Source organism: Camarhynchus parvulus, chromosome 2 (assembly GCF_901933205.1).
Source record: "Camarhynchus parvulus chromosome 2, STF_HiC, whole genome shotgun sequence".
In the NCBI taxonomy this organism is placed as follows: domain Eukaryota; kingdom Metazoa; phylum Chordata; class Aves; order Passeriformes; family Thraupidae; genus Camarhynchus; species Camarhynchus parvulus.
The window spans coordinates 150,132,054-150,150,163 of NC_044572.1; the positions used below are offsets into that span (position 1 = coordinate 150,132,054).

Sequence of the window (18,110 nt, forward strand, 5' to 3'; positions counted from 1 at the left end):
GTGAGGAGAATAAATCAGGCAGATGGATGCAGACAGCTCAGCTGGGAAAGGCAATAAAATCTGTGGGGAGAATGGGGACACTCGTGCCCAAAATCAAAATATCCTCGGCCAATCTTCCATTTAGACTGAGGAGGAAACAATGTGTTGAGGCAAGGAAATAGAGTTTGGATGGAAAAACCCAGAGTAAGACTGGAGGAAGAAGCCAACAAGGAAATCTGGGAGAGAAAACCTCCAGGGAGTGCAGAGCTGGGGTTGGACGTGGATGGGAGGAAAGTGAACAGGGAGAGGTAAGAGCGGATTGGGATGAGCTGGAGCCACGAGCCCAGGTTCCCTCTGCACAGCTGTTGTAAAGATCAAAGATGTGGCTTTTCCCAAGCATTGTTGTTCCTCTAATCCCAGAAAATGCCTGTCAAATGGAGCTGTGCAAGGAGCCTAGGGAGAGGAAACCAGCTAGGTGAGCTGCACCCAACTGGTTTCCCTGGGAGATCTCCCTCGGGATGATCCCTGTGGAGAGCTCCTTCCTCCCAGGAGAAAGCAGTTCAGCCTCCCTGGAAGGGTCAGAGGGAGCAAACCTCTCATTCCTATGATTATCCACAAAGAAGGGCAGAGCAGGGTAATGAGTCCCTTCAGTTTTAACTTGATGAGCAAACATAAAAGGTTCATTTGCAGTGTTAATATTTTTTCACAGATGAGTCTGAAAAATTCTAGGTTTCTCTCCAGAAACCACCTGTCTTTTCCTGCGATTTTCCTTTAAGCATGGTGCAAGATACTTTTCTCCCTTTTCTAAATAATCCCAATGCTTCTAAAGGAACTTCCACTGGGAGATCTTAAACCAGTTTAAAGAAAATGCTCCAGATCCCTTCCCTGCCTTGTCCCCTCTGTTTTCTGGAGAGCTCAAGAGCCGTTTCCTTCCAGGCAGCTGACCCAGGAGAGGAATTGAAAGGAAGATAAATAGAATTCAGTTTATTCCAAAATGGAGTCACAAAAATGCCATTTCTGCCAGTGCAGAAAAAATAAAATCTGGGGAGAGGCTTCCTGAAGTGAATGCAGAGTAATTTTAATATATTTCAGCATTAATCCCATTCAATTTGCAGGCAAAAACGCCTCTGCTTTTATCCCTAAACATGGATACATCCAGCAGCTACGCCCAGTGTGCCACACCACGCAGCCACACAATAGAATAAAATAACACTTTATTGTGCCCAGTTTCTGTTTAACAACTGGAATATTAAAGGCTTTCTCAGAGCAAAATGATACAGGGTGGAAAATGGGGCAAAAAAAATATTGGCACAAGAGAATGGCGGGGATAAAATGAAAGGCAAAAAATGCACGGAGTTATAAATGCCAGGGGTAGGAGAGATGGTGGCCACATGGGGCCATTCTGCACGTGCAGGGCTCCATTTTACCCCTTTCTCTCCAAAACATCATTTTGTGTTGTCATCAGAGCGTGGAAAGAGCAAAAAAAAAAATACCTCCTGATGGGAGGTGACCTTCCAGGTAGGAGGCGCAGAGCATCATCCCCACCTGATGGATCGCAGCTTGAACCATGCCATGCAAAGCCAAGCAGCTCATTTTCCCCCCAAAACCCCTCAAAAACCCCTCAAAAACCCATCCTGAGGATGCAGGCGAGACTGGCCAGGACCCCCAGGGTGAGGACGGTGGAACTGGTTTTCACACTGCTGGCCCCACTCATGTTGCACAAGGAGCTCTCACAGCAGCTGGTGGCGACTCCAGCTATGCCGATGTTCAGGTCAATTGTTGGGCAAAATGCAGAACATTTCTTGGTGATTCGCTGGCTCCGGTCACTGCCTGCAGTGGGAGGGAGAGAAAACAGCAGGAAAACTTCAGTTTTTCATCTTTTTTTTTTGGCAAGTTTCGGTCATAGCCTGGCCGTGCAATCCCGTGGGGAGTTTGTTATTCTGCCCTTGATGCCGTTGGGTTTTCCCTTGGGTTTCATCACATTCCATCGTTATTTCTGTATGTGTGACCTATGGACACCCTCTCCAGGCCTTACAAATCCTTTGCTGGTTTCGGGGCCAGCTGAGGGCAAGAATTTGGGACTTATTTGTACAATGTGAGATTGCAAGACTTTGGCACTGTGCCTTGGGATCCCTCCTTCCACAGCACCCGGCACTTTCCATTTCCACCACCTTGTGGGCATAAACTTGAGCTTGGAGTTGAGACAAGGAGTTTGTGCAGGGATAATAAAAATAATTATTTTTATTCCAGCACCTCCCTGTCCTGAGAGTGTTTAATCAGCAGTATTTTAATTTTGAGTTTAATCAGAAGTATTTTTTACAATATGTTGCAACAGACCCGGGCCAAGTTCCCACCTTCCCAAGATTTGTTCTCTGCATGCTAAAATCCTCATTAATTCCTCCATTGCACTGGAGGGAGGAGGATGAGCTGTCAGCCCCACTTGAGCCCCACCTTGTCCTCAGGGCCTTGGGAAAGCTCCACACTCACCAGTTCCTGTGGTGGAATAGGTTGTCAGACAATACTTCTCGTGGTCCGAGCATTTGGTGGTGCTGAGACAATGGAGGTTGGAAGTTGCATCCTTGCACGTGAAGCAGGTCAGGGAGAAAGCTGCAAAAGAAGCACAAAAACATCCGTCAGGCACCTCTGGGAATGTCCTCAGGAGCACAAAACTGAGGGTGGGTGGATGGAAGAACCGTCAAGCCCAGTGGCCACAGGCAAAAACTTCCTGCATGGGTTAAACTTGGCCCCAAGGACTCTCCAGGAGCCAGATTAATTTTCAAATTGCTGCCACAGCTGTGGTTTGCTCATTTAGGAACCTTCAGGGATCTTCCCTTTGGATGTTTGGCTGACTCTTCCTTGAATCCATTAAAACATCTGGCATCTCCACTGTGTTTCTGGGAAGAGCAGGCCGATCTCCCACCGCCTGTAGTGTGAAGCTCTTGGGTTTTCTTTCCAACCTGGCCCCTCCAAGCCTCAGTTTCTGGCCACTGGTTCTTGTATGGAGACCCTGGACCAGGGAATCTGTGGCTGGCCCATCCCTGGAAGTGTCCAAAGTCAGGCTGGATGAGGCTTGGAGCAACCTGGGATAGTGGAAGGTGTCCCTGCCCATGGCAGGGAGGTGGAACTGGATGATCTTTGAGGTCCCAACCCAAACCATTCCAGGATTCTATGATTTATGCTCTGTGGGCATCAGAATGATTCTTTCACTCAGGTCATCCAGCAAAACCCCGGAAAAATTTGAGTTAGGATTATTGTCAGTGTCTGAACTGTATCTTAAGTGGGGTGTGGATATGTGCCTTGCAAAAAAAGCCAAAAAAACAAACAAACAAAAAAAAAAAAAAAAATTTTTAAAAAAAAGACAAAAAAGACAAACATTCAAAGGCAGCAGCTGTCCAGGACTTGCTCTGAATACCAAACACTAAAATGAGATGGTTTTTAAGATCCCTTCCAACCCAAACCTTTCTATGATTTGGGTTGATTTTCAGAGCTCTCCTGTGCCAGGAGGAAAATCTTGGATCTGCAGAAGTCCAGGCTCAGCAAATCCCTGCCTTGGCTGCAGCAGATTCCTTTTCCCAGCCATCCATGGGGAATAACTTCCTTGCTCCACAAAACGTGCACATCTGGAACGCTCAGCATCTGCAAAGTGCTTTGCTGAAATCAGTGAATGAGAACAGCTGGCACTCGAGGAGGAGGCTGAAGCATCATTGAGAGCAAAGAGATCCTTGGGGAAGGATTCTTTGCATGATAAGGGGAATTTCCTCCTCATCTGTTTATCTGGCTGCAATGTCACCCTCCAGGGATTAAACTCATCCTCATTTCAAGAATATCCCTGGCTACTGGAAGTTAATGCTGCGCTAATTCTTGCAGCAGCTTTGTCCTTTAGCTTTGCCTTCCTTGCTCTTCATCTTCCTCGCTCCTCACCCAGGTTTCTTTGTGCCTTTGTCAGTGATGTCCCAACCTCACCACTGCCCTCATTTGACCTTGGACAAGTCCTTCTGGCCCAAACAGGCTCCTCGAGTGTCCTGTTAGCCCAGATTTGGCTCCTTGAGTGTCCTGCAGGCCCAGATCTGGCTCCAGCTCAGCCCATGACCACAGGATCACTGTTTTGCTTTTAGCTCTCTATTCTTACTCTGCCTGTGTGGAAACTCTGCCTTCTTCTCCCACTCCAGCCAACATCCCCTTCTTTCCCATGGCCTTTCCTCTTGTGGCCCACTGCCCTCACATTCCCTGCTCTTCCTCTGTTGTCCCTCACTGACTGGCACTGAGCAGGGGCCACCAGACAACTCAGATCCCACCTCCCACCATTCCCGTGGTCATTCCAAAAGCCTCAGACTTGGCACCCGGCTCTCTTTGACTTCATATCCAGACCTTTTCAATTTGCTTCCTATCATGGTCATTCCCATCTCCAGAAGCTCCATCTGTCCTACCTGGCTCTCCTTGTCCTGACCTTTCAGGCACAAATTTATTTTTTCAAGTCTGGGACCCTCCTTTGGATAGTCCCTGTCCAAAGTGTTTTTGTTTCATTCTATTTTCTCATGCAAAATTCCATTATATGGAATATGATATGGGATATTTCACCTCCACCCTACTGGGAACCACCCTTTCCTCACAGAAGCACTCAGTTCCCAAACTGGATTTTCCAGACACAGAGCTCACTTTAATCCTTAATAAATGCAGCATCTTTAATCCAAGCCAATTCCCAGGAAAACTTCCTGAATCAGTGCAGGAAATGGTGGAGCTGGTTCCACACCCAAATCCTGTTTCATCCCAACCTCCCAAAGCTCCTAATTTCAGACTCCAGTTGCCCTGGGAGCCTCCTTGGCAGGAGAAGGGGGAAGCACCACTCAAGGATGAATTTTTCCACCTCTTTCTGTGCTCCAGAGATTTCTGACTCACCAATTAATCCAGAACTCTGGGATTGGCTCCTAAACTGGCACACCCTGAAGTCAGGGAGGACAATTTTGGTCAAGCTACAGAAAAACACTATAATTTTATTTCTTGAGGTATCTTGCAACAACGGCTGAGAAGGGTAGGGAATTTTATTTCTTCCAGATGCAAACCTTGAGTTAATCCAGGCTGCCTTGGGATGTCTCCACACTCACCAAGAGCTCTGCTTTAACTGAAGAGAAACATCCCTCAAGGAATTTGCTGTCTCATTCCTTGTTCTATATAAAAAAATGGGAGTAAAGCTGCAGGAAAAGATCCTTTTATTTGCCTCAACATCCTGAGCTTGAGCACAATTCCAAGTTTCAAGCCTGTGATATCCATCAATAGGAACATTTCCCTCCTCCAATTAAGTGGGAGCAAAAAAGATCTGTTAGTCCAGGACCAGAATGGCCAGGAATTTGCAGGTCAAATCCTATAGGGAAAAAATTCAGTTTGCAAAGAGGCAAAAGCCCCCCAAGCTGAGGAAATCAACCATTCCCTAAAACAGAGGGATATTCCAGGCTGCACCTTCTGTTCCCTGCCTGTCCCAGAGCACAAGGTGTGGTCCTTGGCAGAGTCCAGCCAGGAAAATTGAGGTGCAGCTTCCCAGTGCTCTCCCAAAAAATCCCCAGACAATTATCAGAACAAGAATGGGACTCTGCGTCTCCATCCCAAACCTGGGATCAGCTGGGAATCATGGAATCATTAAGGCTGGGAAAGACCTCCAAGATCATCAAGTCCAGGTTCAGCACTAAACCCTGGCTCTGAGCACCACATCCACGGATTTTTCTGAACACTCCCATGGATGTGACCCCAACACTTCCCTGGGCAGCCTGGATGCTCAATCATCCTTTCCATGATGGAATTTTTTCCTAATAGATCAGACTCCGTGATCTTAGAGGTCTTTTCCAAACTTAGGGATTCTGTGATCAGCAAAGTTGCACCTGGAAGCAACAAGGAAGGGCTGGGAGCCAGAATTGCATCTTCTTGTGGCTCAACCACCTCTGTCAATTTAGGAAATGATGGTTTGAGGTGCAACCAATTAAAAAAATAAATTTAAAAATCGGGCTTTAGTGCCAAATCCAGAGATTTACTCCACATATTACCCTGGATATCCCTCATGGATATCCCTATTCCCATGGAGCTCTCAGCTGCCCCTGAGCCATCCCAGGGGCTGGGCTGGGTGGGCAGGAATCATCTGAGGTGGGAATCTCACCCCCCACTCCTCATCACCCCTCCAGCTTTAGTGGGGGTTAAACCCCCTGTCCCCTTTCTCCTGGAATAACTCCTTCCTGACCCTTCAGCCTCACCATCCACACTGCAAAATCCTGGAATGCCAAAGCCATGCCCCACTTTTGGGTTCCCCAATCCTTTCGGGACTCACCACTTTCCGTGCACAGGGCGATGCTGAGCACGACCAGGAGGAAAACCTTCATCCTTCAGAGGTCTGGGAGCCTCCAGAATAAGCAGGGCTCGGGCAGGGCAGGTTTTATACCTCTGCAGTGCTTGCTTTGATCCAGAGATAATAACCAGAGGCTGCTGTGTCAGATGATGGATAACTGGGAGCAGCGTGTCCGGGCTTGTATGGAGAAGGGCGTTTGTTTGGAAATCGGGAGGGGGGTGTGTTTTTCTCCACAACTTCTCCTTTTCGTGGTTGTTTCACAACGCAGCTGCTCCAGCTGACGTGAACTCTGCAACGGTTTCTAATTCTGGAGAACTGGAGGAAAAGCAAAACAGGAAAACAAAGCAATTATCCCTGCAAAAGAAGAAGGGTTTCTTTTCCAGGTCTCGGTGCGGGCTGTATCCTCCAAGATCGTGTCCTTGCACATATGGAAATGGAGGGAATTTAAATTTAAAATTGAATTTGGGATGGAAACTTCTCCCAAATGTCTCACAGGATTGTCAAGGCAGTGAGATCAGAAGAGCAGAATCCTTCCACTGCTTTTCATAGGGGGCCAGGAATCATTTTCTGTCTCCTTTTAAAGTTCAAAATCAGAAATATTTCTGAGATATTTTTTATGAGGAGAAAATGTTATCTTGTTAAAAAATAAATTCCACAGAGCAAAGGAAAATGTCCATATAAGTTAAAAAATAGAAATAACACCCACTGCCATGGCATGGAACAAGCTGGAAATTTTTTCACAAATTCATTTTAAAAAAACTCAGGGAGAAACACACAAACTAATTAAAGCATGGAGAAGGTCTGGCTGATCAATGATCTCAACTCATTAAGTCTCCAGAAAAATAAAATTTGTCAAATGCCAAACAGGATTATTCCATTGGATTCCCAGATTGTGCTCCTTGGTCCTCCTTTTTTTTTTTTTTTTTTTTTTCCTTTAAATCACATTTCATCCAATCTCCATGAATAAAACCAGAACCTTTCCCACCTTCTTGGGGATTGTTGTTGTTTTTCCCTCCCACTGTTGCCTTTCTGCCATCGAGTCGCAGAACAGAGGCACAATCCCAGGAAAAGTCGAGCTGGATCCTCTCACGTGACTCTCCGAGCTGCAGGAGCTGCCCCAAATCCTCTGCCAGCACCCTTGCTGCTCTCCATCTGTTTAATCCCCTTTTTCCTTCTGTCCAACTCACCCAGATTCCCATCTCCCGTGGAATATTTTGGGCTTCTGACATGCCCCACCTCCAGCCCTCCTCCCACCGGGAAAACACGCCAGGTTTCCTGAAGTGATGTCAGTTTTTCCAACACCTCCGAGCTGGACTTATAAACACCGTCCCTCTGGAGCCCTGCATGAGTAAGGGAATTTTGGGTTTCCCAATAGGCAGAGCACAAAGCTAATTTGGAACAGAGGTGGCAATTAGCCAGAAAAGCTCCAAGGAAGGGCGAGGTTTGGCTCCATCGGCGTCCTCGTGGCACCCAGCAGGAGGAAAGCAAAGCTCCCTCCATGCCAGTGCAAAATATTGCAAAATATTTTATTTTCCCCAAGCCAGGATAGATTTAATGAGTTTTTAGTGGTGAAGCCATGTTTATTGGGGCCTATCCGGAGGGCTCCAATCCCGAGGAGATGCTGCTCCATTCCAGAGCCAGCCCACGTTGGGATTTATCTCCAGAAACATCCCCTGACAGGTTCAGAAATAGCCGCTCAGGCTCTGGTTTTTATTTTTTTCCCTTCCCTCAAAATCTCATCCATGCCAAACCCTAAAATATCTCCTGTCTCCTGCAAGCTGCTGAGATTTGGAGAGGGGCAGAATGGATTTCTTCAAGGCTTTATTGCAGGATTCCTGACAGATTTTCCATGAGATGCTCCTGAAATCTTCCAGCTGGTCCATATGGCCCTCTGATATTTTGTCCCTACCAGGGCCAGGTGACAGAATGAAAGGAGCCCATGAGGGCAGGAAGGACACAAATGACACAAGAAGAACTGAGAAAAAGGAGAAGTTAAAATCCCAGTTTACAAGAATTCGGAATTCATGAAATTCAGGACGATTTTGGAAAGAGTAACAGGGGATTTAACTGGAAGTGAAAGTGGAAGGTGAGGTGGAAAGATTTATTTCCCTTGACTCAGTGGAGTGGAGAAGGAAAGGAGGAGAATGTTTTGCTTATCTTGTTCTAAACCTGGTTGAAATCGTCACAGGAGAAGGGCAAACAATTGTGTATTTTGGGGGGAAAATGCAATTTTCATCAAACAAGTGCTGAAATGCAAAAGTAGCTGTGAAATTCAGATGTTGTTACTAAATGTGGAACTTCAAGTTGGCCAAAAGCTTTGAGAAGCATCTCAGAAACTATTGTGATTAACATAAAGTGATTTTATGTTAAAAGTGGTTTTAAAAAGTGCAAAGCCCCAAGTTTCTGGGGAAATAGTCCCCTCAGAAATTCTGCAACAATTCCACTTCAGTTATCCCATTTAAATAAATTCCAGAACATCCTTCCTGACCAGAAATTAAATCTTTATAGGATGACTAAGCCTAATCCCATTTTTACAACTTTCACCCAGCACTGGCATTTCTCCCCGTTGCACGGAAACACGTGGAATTTGCAGTGCTGGTGGAGTAGGATTCCCCTCAAACCAAGCACAAAATTCCTCTCAAATCCAGTGCAGGATTCCTCTCAAATCTGGAGCAAGATTCCTCTCAAATCCAGCTCAAGGTTCCCCTCAAATCCAGGACCTCACATCCAGTGCAGGATTCCTCTCAAATCTGGACCAAGATTCACCTCAAATCCAGCATCAGATTCACCTCAAATTAAGCAGGGCTGGAGTTCTTTTTCTAGGTGCTGCTATAAAGACCCTCCCAAAATTCAGTGCTGCACTTTTCCACACTCCCCAGTTCCAAGATTATTTTATTTGCCTATTTTAGCTGTAGTTCTGTTCCTCCAAGAGCTGAAGGGGATCCCCATCCCATTCCCACCATCTCCAAGCCTGGAAATGCAGCAGAAACCCTGGAAAAGGACAGAGCAGAGACCTCCCCAGTCAGCTCAGACACCATCACCTTTTCCAGGCTCTTCCTGCCCATTTCCCACAGGAAAATCAGGAGCAACCACTCAGCAGCTTCTCCAAGCAGGCACAGGGGTCTCCTTTCCAGATTCCAGCAGCATTTTCCTTACCTTGGGCATCTCCAGCACCTTGGGTGGGGCCCTTACCTGTTTTAAAAGCTGGAGCAACCCACCTTGCAGAGATCCCAGGAGAACTTCCCAGTGCAAATTCCTGCAGGACCGAATTCCTGGTCCTGTCTCAGCATCTAGAAGACAATTCCTGCTGTTGTTTGCAATGGGAACAACACAAACATCTCTGACCTTTCCTTATCTCAGAGGGATCTGGGAGACCATCTGGCTCTGTGGAGTGTCTGGAGCTGCTGGATGGAAGAAAGTTAGGAAAGGCAGCCTGGAGAAGGCTCTCGGGTGCTAAAAAGAGGAATTCTCTTTAGCAGAGCTGATTTCTCAGGCTGGCCCTGGTGCGAATACAACAAACACACTCTAGAATAACACAAATCTTTATTTTGTCTGACAATTATCACACACGTGCTATCAAAACAGCTTTTCCAGGGGAAAAATTAGTATAAAACAATGGGGGGAAAAATAGGTGTCGTGTTGGGATCTGAAGCAACGTCGTGGAATACAACAGGGTCGCTGCTGGAAACCCTCGGCTGAGGTTTCTCACTTGGGGAATTCCTCGTGGCTCCTTGGGTGGCCTCAATCTCCTGCCAGGCCTGATCACAATCCCACCCTGAGCACACAGATCAGACTCCCCACGATTCCCAGCAGGACCACGGCGTAGTTGATCCGGATGCTGTTGGCGCCACTGAAGTTGCACAGGGAGGTGCTGCAGCACTTGGTGGAATAAGCGGCCATCCCGAAATTCACGTTGGTCTCGGGACAGTCCACGGAGCATTTCTTGGTGATGCGGTGCCCCACGTCCTTGCCTGGGTGGAGAAGCGGGAAGAAAGGAGAGCTGGGATTTAGGATTCTGTTGGAAGAGCTGGCCAGAGGAGAGGGATTTTCAATTTCCTTAATTTTCCACTCAGTTAAAGCTCACAGGGGGTTTGACAGGGCTGGGTGTGAATCCACAAGTCCTGGATCAAGTGTGGGACACTGGGAAGTCCTTGATTGAAACCCACACAGATCTGGTTGTCCACGTGGTGGCCAGTCAAAGTTTGGCCTCAAGACCTTGGAGGTCTTTCCCAACCTAAATGATTCTGTGGTTCCTGTAGAACAGCAATTCCAATGCATCCCCAATGCATTTTTTCAATGCATTCCAATTCCAATTCCAGTGCATTTTTTAAAACCATGTTATTGGCACCCAACCCTTTTCTAGTCTCCATCCCAAAACATCTCAGATCAAACAGAGGCTGCTCCTGAAATTTGGGTGTTCCTGCCAGCCCTTCACAAGGTGGTGAGGCCCTGGCACAGGTTTTCCAGAGAAACTGTGGCTGCTCCATCCCTGGAAGTGTCAAAAGCCAGGTTGGAACAACCTGGTCTAGTGGGAAGGTGTCCCTGGAACGAGATGGTCCTGAAGGTCCCTTCTACCTCAAAGAATTCACACTCATCACATTGAGACACTTCAACCTCAAAATCATCACTTCTTTCCAACAAAACCATCAATTTCCATCAATTCCCTTTAAAAAAGTTGCCCACCAACTTCTAGAAGAAAAAAAAAATCCCATTTTCTGGGACTCACCAAATCCAGCCGTGCTGTACGTGGTTGTGCAGTATTTCTCATGGTCCTCACACTTGTAGGTTTTCATGCAGTTCCAGTTGGAATGTTCATTGTCACAGATGTAGCAAAACAGGGAGGAAGCTGGAAAAAACACCCACAACACAGATTAGCGATTCCCAGCAATTCCCTCCTGGGGAAAAAAAGTGCCAAAAGCCTTGGAAAATACAAGGGGAAAAGTCTGGCGTGAACAACTTTTCCCAGCAAGTGAAATAAGCTTGGGTTTGATTAACAGAGCTGAGAGAACAAATGTAGAGAGCAAACCAAGCTTTCTTTCTGGACTGGAGATTTTTAAGGGGTTAAATTTACATTTTTCAGCCTGAGCAGATTTTTCAGGTGATTTTTTTTTCTTCTCCCCAGGATCCACGTTGGCCTTGTTGAAAACCAACCTCCAAAAGCAAAGACCTGGCAAGGAGAGGGGGAACTGGCCCAATTCTAGAGGTCAATTTTAAATATTTTCACCCTACATCTGCAAAACCCTGCCCAGACATGAATTAATTAATGCCTGGTGACACCTTGGGAGCCAAATTACTGAGGCACCACAGTAAAGGGAGTTCCCTGGACAATGGATGGATTATTCCTATCAGCGCCTGGAACAGGGTGTTCTCCATGATATTTTTTCCTTAGTGCTGAGCCAGGTTTACCCCAGATCCAGGAAAAAAGTGGGATATTATTGGGCACAACTGAAGTAAATTGAGTAAAACTTCCAGGCTGGCCATTAGAACACAGATGTGCCTTCTCGTTCCCCAGAGGTGGATTCACAATTGGCGGAAATTGTTTCCCTCCTGCCCAGAATTCCCAGAAATGCTCCTCATTTTGGGGCAGCTGGGCTGCTCCCCGGAAATCCTGCTCCATTGTCACCAGCGGTGAAGAACTCTTGGTTGAAGGTGAACAAAAATTACAAACCAAGGAGGGGTCTCCATGAGGCTGAGATTTCCCTGGTTCTGTTTTTTCCTGACTTTCTCAGCCCAGGAAGGCTCTTTTTATTTTTCCACAGAACACCCCTTCCAATCAAACTTGATCTTGCTTTTAGCAAGAAAACCCCTCCCGGTGGCCCTTCAATGTTTGCTCTCGATTCAAGCTGTCATCTGAGGTTGGTTCTGGCCATGACACTTGGTTAAACAATTCCAGAAGCAGTTTTAAAAGAGAATTGAAAGCCCTTTTGGTCTCTAACTATCCCGAGGAGGAGGAAAAAAGGCCTCCCCTCTGTGATGTGGGGTGCTCTGGGTGTCTCAGCACAGGACTGGCTTGCTCTGAAACCTTCCCAGGTGCTTCAAGGAAAGTTAGACAGGGTTTGGAACAACCTGAGACAGTGGAAGGTGTCCCTGCCTGTGGCAGGGGTTGGAACTGGATTACTTTTAAGGTCCTTTCCAATCCAAACCCTTTAATAATTTGCTCATTCTCTGCTCTTTTCCAGTGCCAGGTGTTTTGCAAGCTCAGGGGCTCTCTGTAGCAGGAGGTAGAACAGCCTGGCTGCAAACTGGATTTAAGTTCTCTTTTTCATCTCTCACTATTTCTCCATCATTTGGGAATTTTCAGCCTCCCACCTCTCCTCTGGAGGCTCCCCAGCCCGATCTGGGGGCTCCTGTCCCTCTGCAGGCAAAGCAAAACCCAGACCTGGCGCGGATTATTGTAGTTTGCAGACCCCTGGAGCTCTCCCTGATCTGCTTTTCTGCCAAATTTCCCAAAACGCTTCCGGCTGCAGAAGGAGCCGAGCCCTCAACACGTGCCTGAGAGCAACTGAAAGTGCTGATGCTCCCTAAGTGATCCAAGGAAAATCCCTTCCAGCCAGGAAGCAATAACAGCTCTAGCCATTAGAGCTGCTCTAAAGCCTTTCCTGCGTCTGCCCTCCACCCTCCATTAGCTGGAGTTTTGCAAATGCAGACAGAAACAACCTTAACGGTGCAAATTGTGCTCCTCGGGCTGGCAAATCCGTGCCCAGAGCCAGGATTTCCCAACTGGATATTCCCCCACAATTATCCAGGTTCGGCTGGGCCTCCTTTTAAAGAGGACGAGAGCAGAGCATTTCGCATCCCATTGCAAACACACTCCCAGGCACTTAGCAGCTCTTCCAATTTATGAGCAAAGAGCTCTGAGGCTTTCAAATACCTGCCAGCAGCCTCATTACCTAATTGGAGTTGTGGGGAATAAAGTGACATGCTGGCAGGAGATGTGGTGCCAAGACCAGCCCGAGCTTTCCTCCACAACAGCTCCTCGAGTTTCATTCAGGAACAAAAATCAAAGCAAAGGCAAAAACCCTGAGCCGTGCTTGACTCCTGTCAGCATTTTTCAGGTCGTGTCTTCAGCTGTGAGTGGTTGGAGCTGGATATCTGAGGGTGTGAGAAACCAGAATTCGTCTCCTCTGGGTCACAGAGAACCCACCCAAGAGCGAGGACTCAACCCCACCAAATATTTCTGGCCATGGCTGACAACAAAAATTCCCTGCCAAGACCTCGGCAGCTGCAACAAAAGCTGCCAAACCCTCTTGTCCCTCATTTATCTCCTTGTTTTTCCTCTCCCCTGGCTCTCCCAGCCTCCTTACCTTGCTGGGCACACAGGACTGCAGCCAGCAGGGCCACCAGAAAAGCCTTCATGGTTGGTGCTCGTGCCCTCGGAGCTGGAGCAGTGTGGGAAGATGCACCCCAGGAAGGTTTTATACCAGCCCTGCCTCGTCCCTGGCTTCCTTTGATTGCATTAATTTGAGGTTTGGGCAGTGGCAGCACCCAAGATGTGATCAGTGCTGGGTGTGTTTGTGCGTAGGGACCTATTACGAGGCTGCAGATAGCAATGTTTTTTTTTACCTCTCCTTCCCATCCAATCTTTTTTTTCCGAGGCCTGCTCCTGTCTGCATTGCTAATTTGTGGAGTAATTGAGCTGATCCAAACCCGGGAGTCTCTTTTTTGGGCTGAGCCACAAAACTTGGAGCGAGTCAGGACATGGCTGGGGTGACACCTTGCTTGCTGGCACCCTCCATCCTTTCTCTCTGCCATGGAATGGGAGCTTAATATCTCTGGGAAGCGGGAGAGGAGGCAAGGAAAGATTTTTGGATTGTCCAGAGCCATTCAGAATTATCTCCCTTGTACAAAATGCTTTAAGCAGGAAGCAGCAGCATTCCTTCAATCATGGAATCATAGAAAGGTTTGGGCTGAAAGGGACGTTAAAGATCCTCCTGTTCCACCCCTGATCCCACTATTTCTGCCTGGAGATGTCACTCAGAGGCTCCAACAGCCCAGGCAGGATGGGGGTTTGATGCTTTTGTTTTGTTCTCCTGCCCTCCAGAGCCATCCAGGGTTTCCAGGTGACGATGTTTGTTGCTCCCTGGAGCCCAGCTCTGGACTCTGTCAGGTTTTTCCAGTCCCCCATGACCTTCCCAGTCTTTCTGGGCTCCCTCCTTCTGCTCCCACACCACCTCTTGACTCAGGGTGCAGAGGAGCCAAATGACTCAGGCTGCAGGAGAGGCACAAAGTGCATGGAGGAGTTAAAAATCTACAAATGGCAGCAAAAATGGCTGGGAAATAAAAGAAATCATGCCCAAAAAGCCTTGGCAGGACCCTTTGGAGAGAGAAATGACCAAGGGGAGTTCAGGGTTGAGGTTTGTAAGGTCACAAATGCTGTGGAAACAGAAGAAATAACATCCAGGTGCTCTTTGTTTTCCCCAAATTAATCACAGAATCACGGGATGCCTTGAGTTGGGAGGGACCTAAGAGGATCAGTGAAGCCAACTCCTGCCCTGCTCAAGCAAAATCCTGGGAAGCTGGACCCATTCCCAACCCCTGTTAGGAGTTTTTTGCTTTTAATAATTTTTTCTTTGCCAAATTCCTCCTTTTTTTCTGCAGCAGCTTCAACCCTCAGTGATTCTGTCTCAGCATCCAGAGGGTGGAGGGGGATGAGCCCCCAGTTTTCCAAGTTTTCTATTCTGTTCTCTGGTCTGACCTTGAGCAGGAATTTTGAACTATTTCATTTTTTAGCGAGGATATGAAAGGCCCACGTGGCAGATAATGCAGCAACAATATTTCAGAAATAATCTGGGGAAAAAAAACCCATTCTCTCTGAGAAAGGTTCTTTATAAATGCAGGCATGAAAAACATCAGGCAGGAAATGGGATCTGCTGGAGCAGGGAGGGGAAAAAACAGGTATTAATCCACATGTTTGTTTAACGGATAATACCAGAATTTTCTCAGTCAGCTGGAAAAATGGAAAATGAGGCTTCCTTCCCTTTCTTCCCATCAAAAATCCCAAAATGAAAATGAATTATCACCCCAAATCCAGCTCATCTCAGAGCCAATCGAGCAGAAAAATGCAGCTTCTCAGCGGGAAGAGGGAACAAGGCTTGAACACAGCCCACAACAAGAAAGAAGGAAAGCTTTGGAATTAAAACAAATAAATGAACAGTAAATAAATGAGGCTGTTAAAACAAAGTGCAGCTGAATAGAAAAAATGTCAAGTGAGAAATGGGCTGTGGGAAGTGGGAATGTGAGAAAGCTTTTAAATAGATTGGAGAGAGGAGAGGTTAATAATAATAATAATAAACAAGATTAATATTTCAGACAGAAGTGGAAAGAGAGAAGCGGGGAGCGGAGAAATATTGGTGCAAAGCAAAATAATTCAAGGCAAACACACAAAGCTTGGGGGGAAATAATTAAGGACAGGCAGAGTGAGGGGAAGGAATGAGATGGGATGGGAGGGAAGTCCCTCCTGTGTGGAAAATACACATTTTCTTATGTGCAGACCCTGTTCGGGTGCTAAAAACAGCCCTTCAAGGGGCTGGGAAGCTGTAGAATTCCCAGTTTAACCAACCACTGGGGGCTCCTGTGCGACCTGGATGGGGAAAGCATCGCGGGCATCACCTGACCCCTATCCCTGTGTCCCCAGGGGAGGCTGCCAAGGCTCTGGGAGGCATCCCAGGCTCTGGCCAGGTCCCAAATCCCTGCTATTCTTGGGCCCTGTTGGCATTGCAGTCACGCCCAGGGCCACTGCAAGGGCTCTGGGCTCCAAGCAGCACCATGACACCGGAGGGAACGGTGCCTTTGGAAGCAAAATCCATTTTTTTTTTCCAAGCAAGGGGTGAAGAGAGCTGGAAGAAAATCCAGGGCAAAGACAACTGAGGGAGTGGGAGTGTAAATGGTGCCAGGAGAACACGGCAGGGAGGTGTTAAAACCATTTCCCAGGGACATGAAAAAAGCAGGGTTGAGGGGAGGGCAGCAGGGTGAGGCTGGCAGCAGAAACTGGGCCAGGTGGGTGTCACCTGCTGGGTGTCACCCAGTGGGTGTCACAAGGGGAATTAAACAGTTAACAGGGCCTGGAAGTTTTAGGAAAAAGAAGCCTTCACCCACTTGGGGCTTGGCAGCCACAGAGGGTGTTTGCACCAGACTTTGGGAATGCCTTGTGCAAGGCCAGGCCTTTTTGTGTAACTGGGGCCAGACAAAGCGTGGTTTCAACCCGGGATGGAGGGGATGGGATGGAGCCAGATCCAGGGATGTTTCAATGTCAACACTTCCCCCCTTTTTTCTCTCTGGAGGGTGGCTCCAGTCTCAGCTCCCCTCAATGGTGCAGGGAGGAATCTCTGTTTCGGCTCAGGCTTGTGACGTGCAGCCAAGAGGGAAGGAGAAGGGCCATGGATAAGGCGGGAGGGTGGAGGACAGGGATGGTGCTCCCCGTGTCCCTGAGTCATGCAGATGGTGCAAGAGGTCCGGCCTGACTCCAGACAGCACCAGGCTGGTCTGGTTCTGTCCTCTCCTCCTTCCTTGGAGGGTCAGGGAAGGCTGGGTTGCTTCATCTGGGCCTGCAGTGGCAGCAGGGTTTGGTGAAGGAGCAGAAGTGGGAGATTGTGGGGTTCAGAAACACATGGGAAAAAAGGAAAAGCTGGGTGGGACATTTTGCCTTTTTCACTCAGCCATGTTGCAGGCAGCCTGCTCTATTCCTCCCTTTCCCAAAGCACATCTGGCACAGCTGTTCTGGCAGGCTCCGCACAGCTCCTCAGGTCATTCCCATGGCAGATTGTGGGAAGCAGATTTGTAGAGAATTTTTGGTGTTTAATAGAAGGTTTATACAGTATGTATTTGTATGTAAACATTAAAATAAGAAATGTTGATTTACAAATGTTATGGAATAAGATAGATATTGTTGAGAGAGAAATGGAATTAGAAAAAAGTTTTAAAATATGGTTTTGTAAATAAGACTAGATATTTTAGAGAAACAGAACTATGAAAGATGCATTGCAATAAGACTTATGAGGAGCAGTTTTAGATGATTGACAGCAGATGACAGAGGCTACCAAACTTACAGCTGGGATGGACAGGAGTAGCCCAAATCCACCATGTGTGGATGAAATACCACAAGGCTGGCTTTAAGGCCAGGTTGGAGGGAGCTTGCAGCACCACGAAGCACTGGGAGACATCCCTGCCCACAGCTGGGGTTGGAATGGGATGGTCTTTAAGATCCCTTCCAAACCAAACCATTCCATGATTCTGTGACGTCCAACTCAGCAGCTGTGATCTGCACCAGGAGCCTCCTCGTTGATCTCCAGACTTGAGGAACTTGAGTCCTTTGGTGTTGGAACCCTGGTTGCTGGGAATTTTAGATTTTCTGTCTGAAACCTTAAACTTAGAGAATAAAGTAATATATATAAAGCAAGAAGAAGGACCAGCCTCCACCCTAAAACCTCCATCTTGCTTTATATATATTACTATATTCTAAAACCTTAAACTCTGAGTTTTCCACCCTGTGATATTACACATCCTATTCAAACTACACACCCATAATCCCACTCCTGTAATTCAATTTTGGAAGCCTTCTCCACGCCCTCAGGTCAAACACAACGTTCTCTTGGGGCTCAGTGCCTCTCAGCACAGAAAGTCTAAAATTCCCAGCAGGAACCAGGATTCCAGCACTTTGGGTCTGCAGCCAACAGGGAACCGAAGCCATTCCATCACAGTCCCTCAACCTATCCACATCATCTTGGAGAGACATCAAACAGCTCCATCGTGCTCGGAGTCACCCTCCATGACTCACACCCCCAGCAAAATCCTGATGGAAAGGCCA

At 47.4% G+C, this 18,110-nt stretch overlaps 2 protein-coding genes across 2 annotated transcripts; both read right to left on the minus strand.

Annotated features, from left to right (window-relative positions):
• Positions 1-1,178: 1,178 nt before the first annotated feature.
• LOC115917620 (lymphocyte antigen 6E-like) lies at positions 1,179-7,402 on the minus strand. The gene is made up of 4 exons (XM_030971821.1): positions 7,293-7,402; positions 6,290-6,622; positions 2,467-2,586; positions 1,179-1,809 (listed from the first exon to the last, which is right to left on the minus strand). The coding sequence occupies exons 2-4, from the start codon at positions 6,339-6,341 to the stop codon at positions 1,601-1,603; spliced, it is 381 nt and encodes a 126-aa protein (XP_030827681.1). The 5' UTR covers positions 6,342-6,622; positions 7,293-7,402; the 3' UTR covers positions 1,179-1,600.
• A 2,667-nt stretch (positions 7,403-10,069) lies between these two features.
• Positions 10,070-13,663, minus strand: LOC115901170 (lymphocyte antigen 6E-like). The gene is made up of 3 exons (XM_030943573.1): positions 13,612-13,663; positions 11,034-11,153; positions 10,070-10,278 (listed from the first exon to the last, which is right to left on the minus strand). Exons 1-3 carry the CDS (start codon positions 13,661-13,663, stop codon positions 10,070-10,072), a joined length of 381 nt encoding a protein of 126 aa, XP_030799433.1.
• Between the last annotated feature and the right edge of the window lie 4,447 nt (positions 13,664-18,110).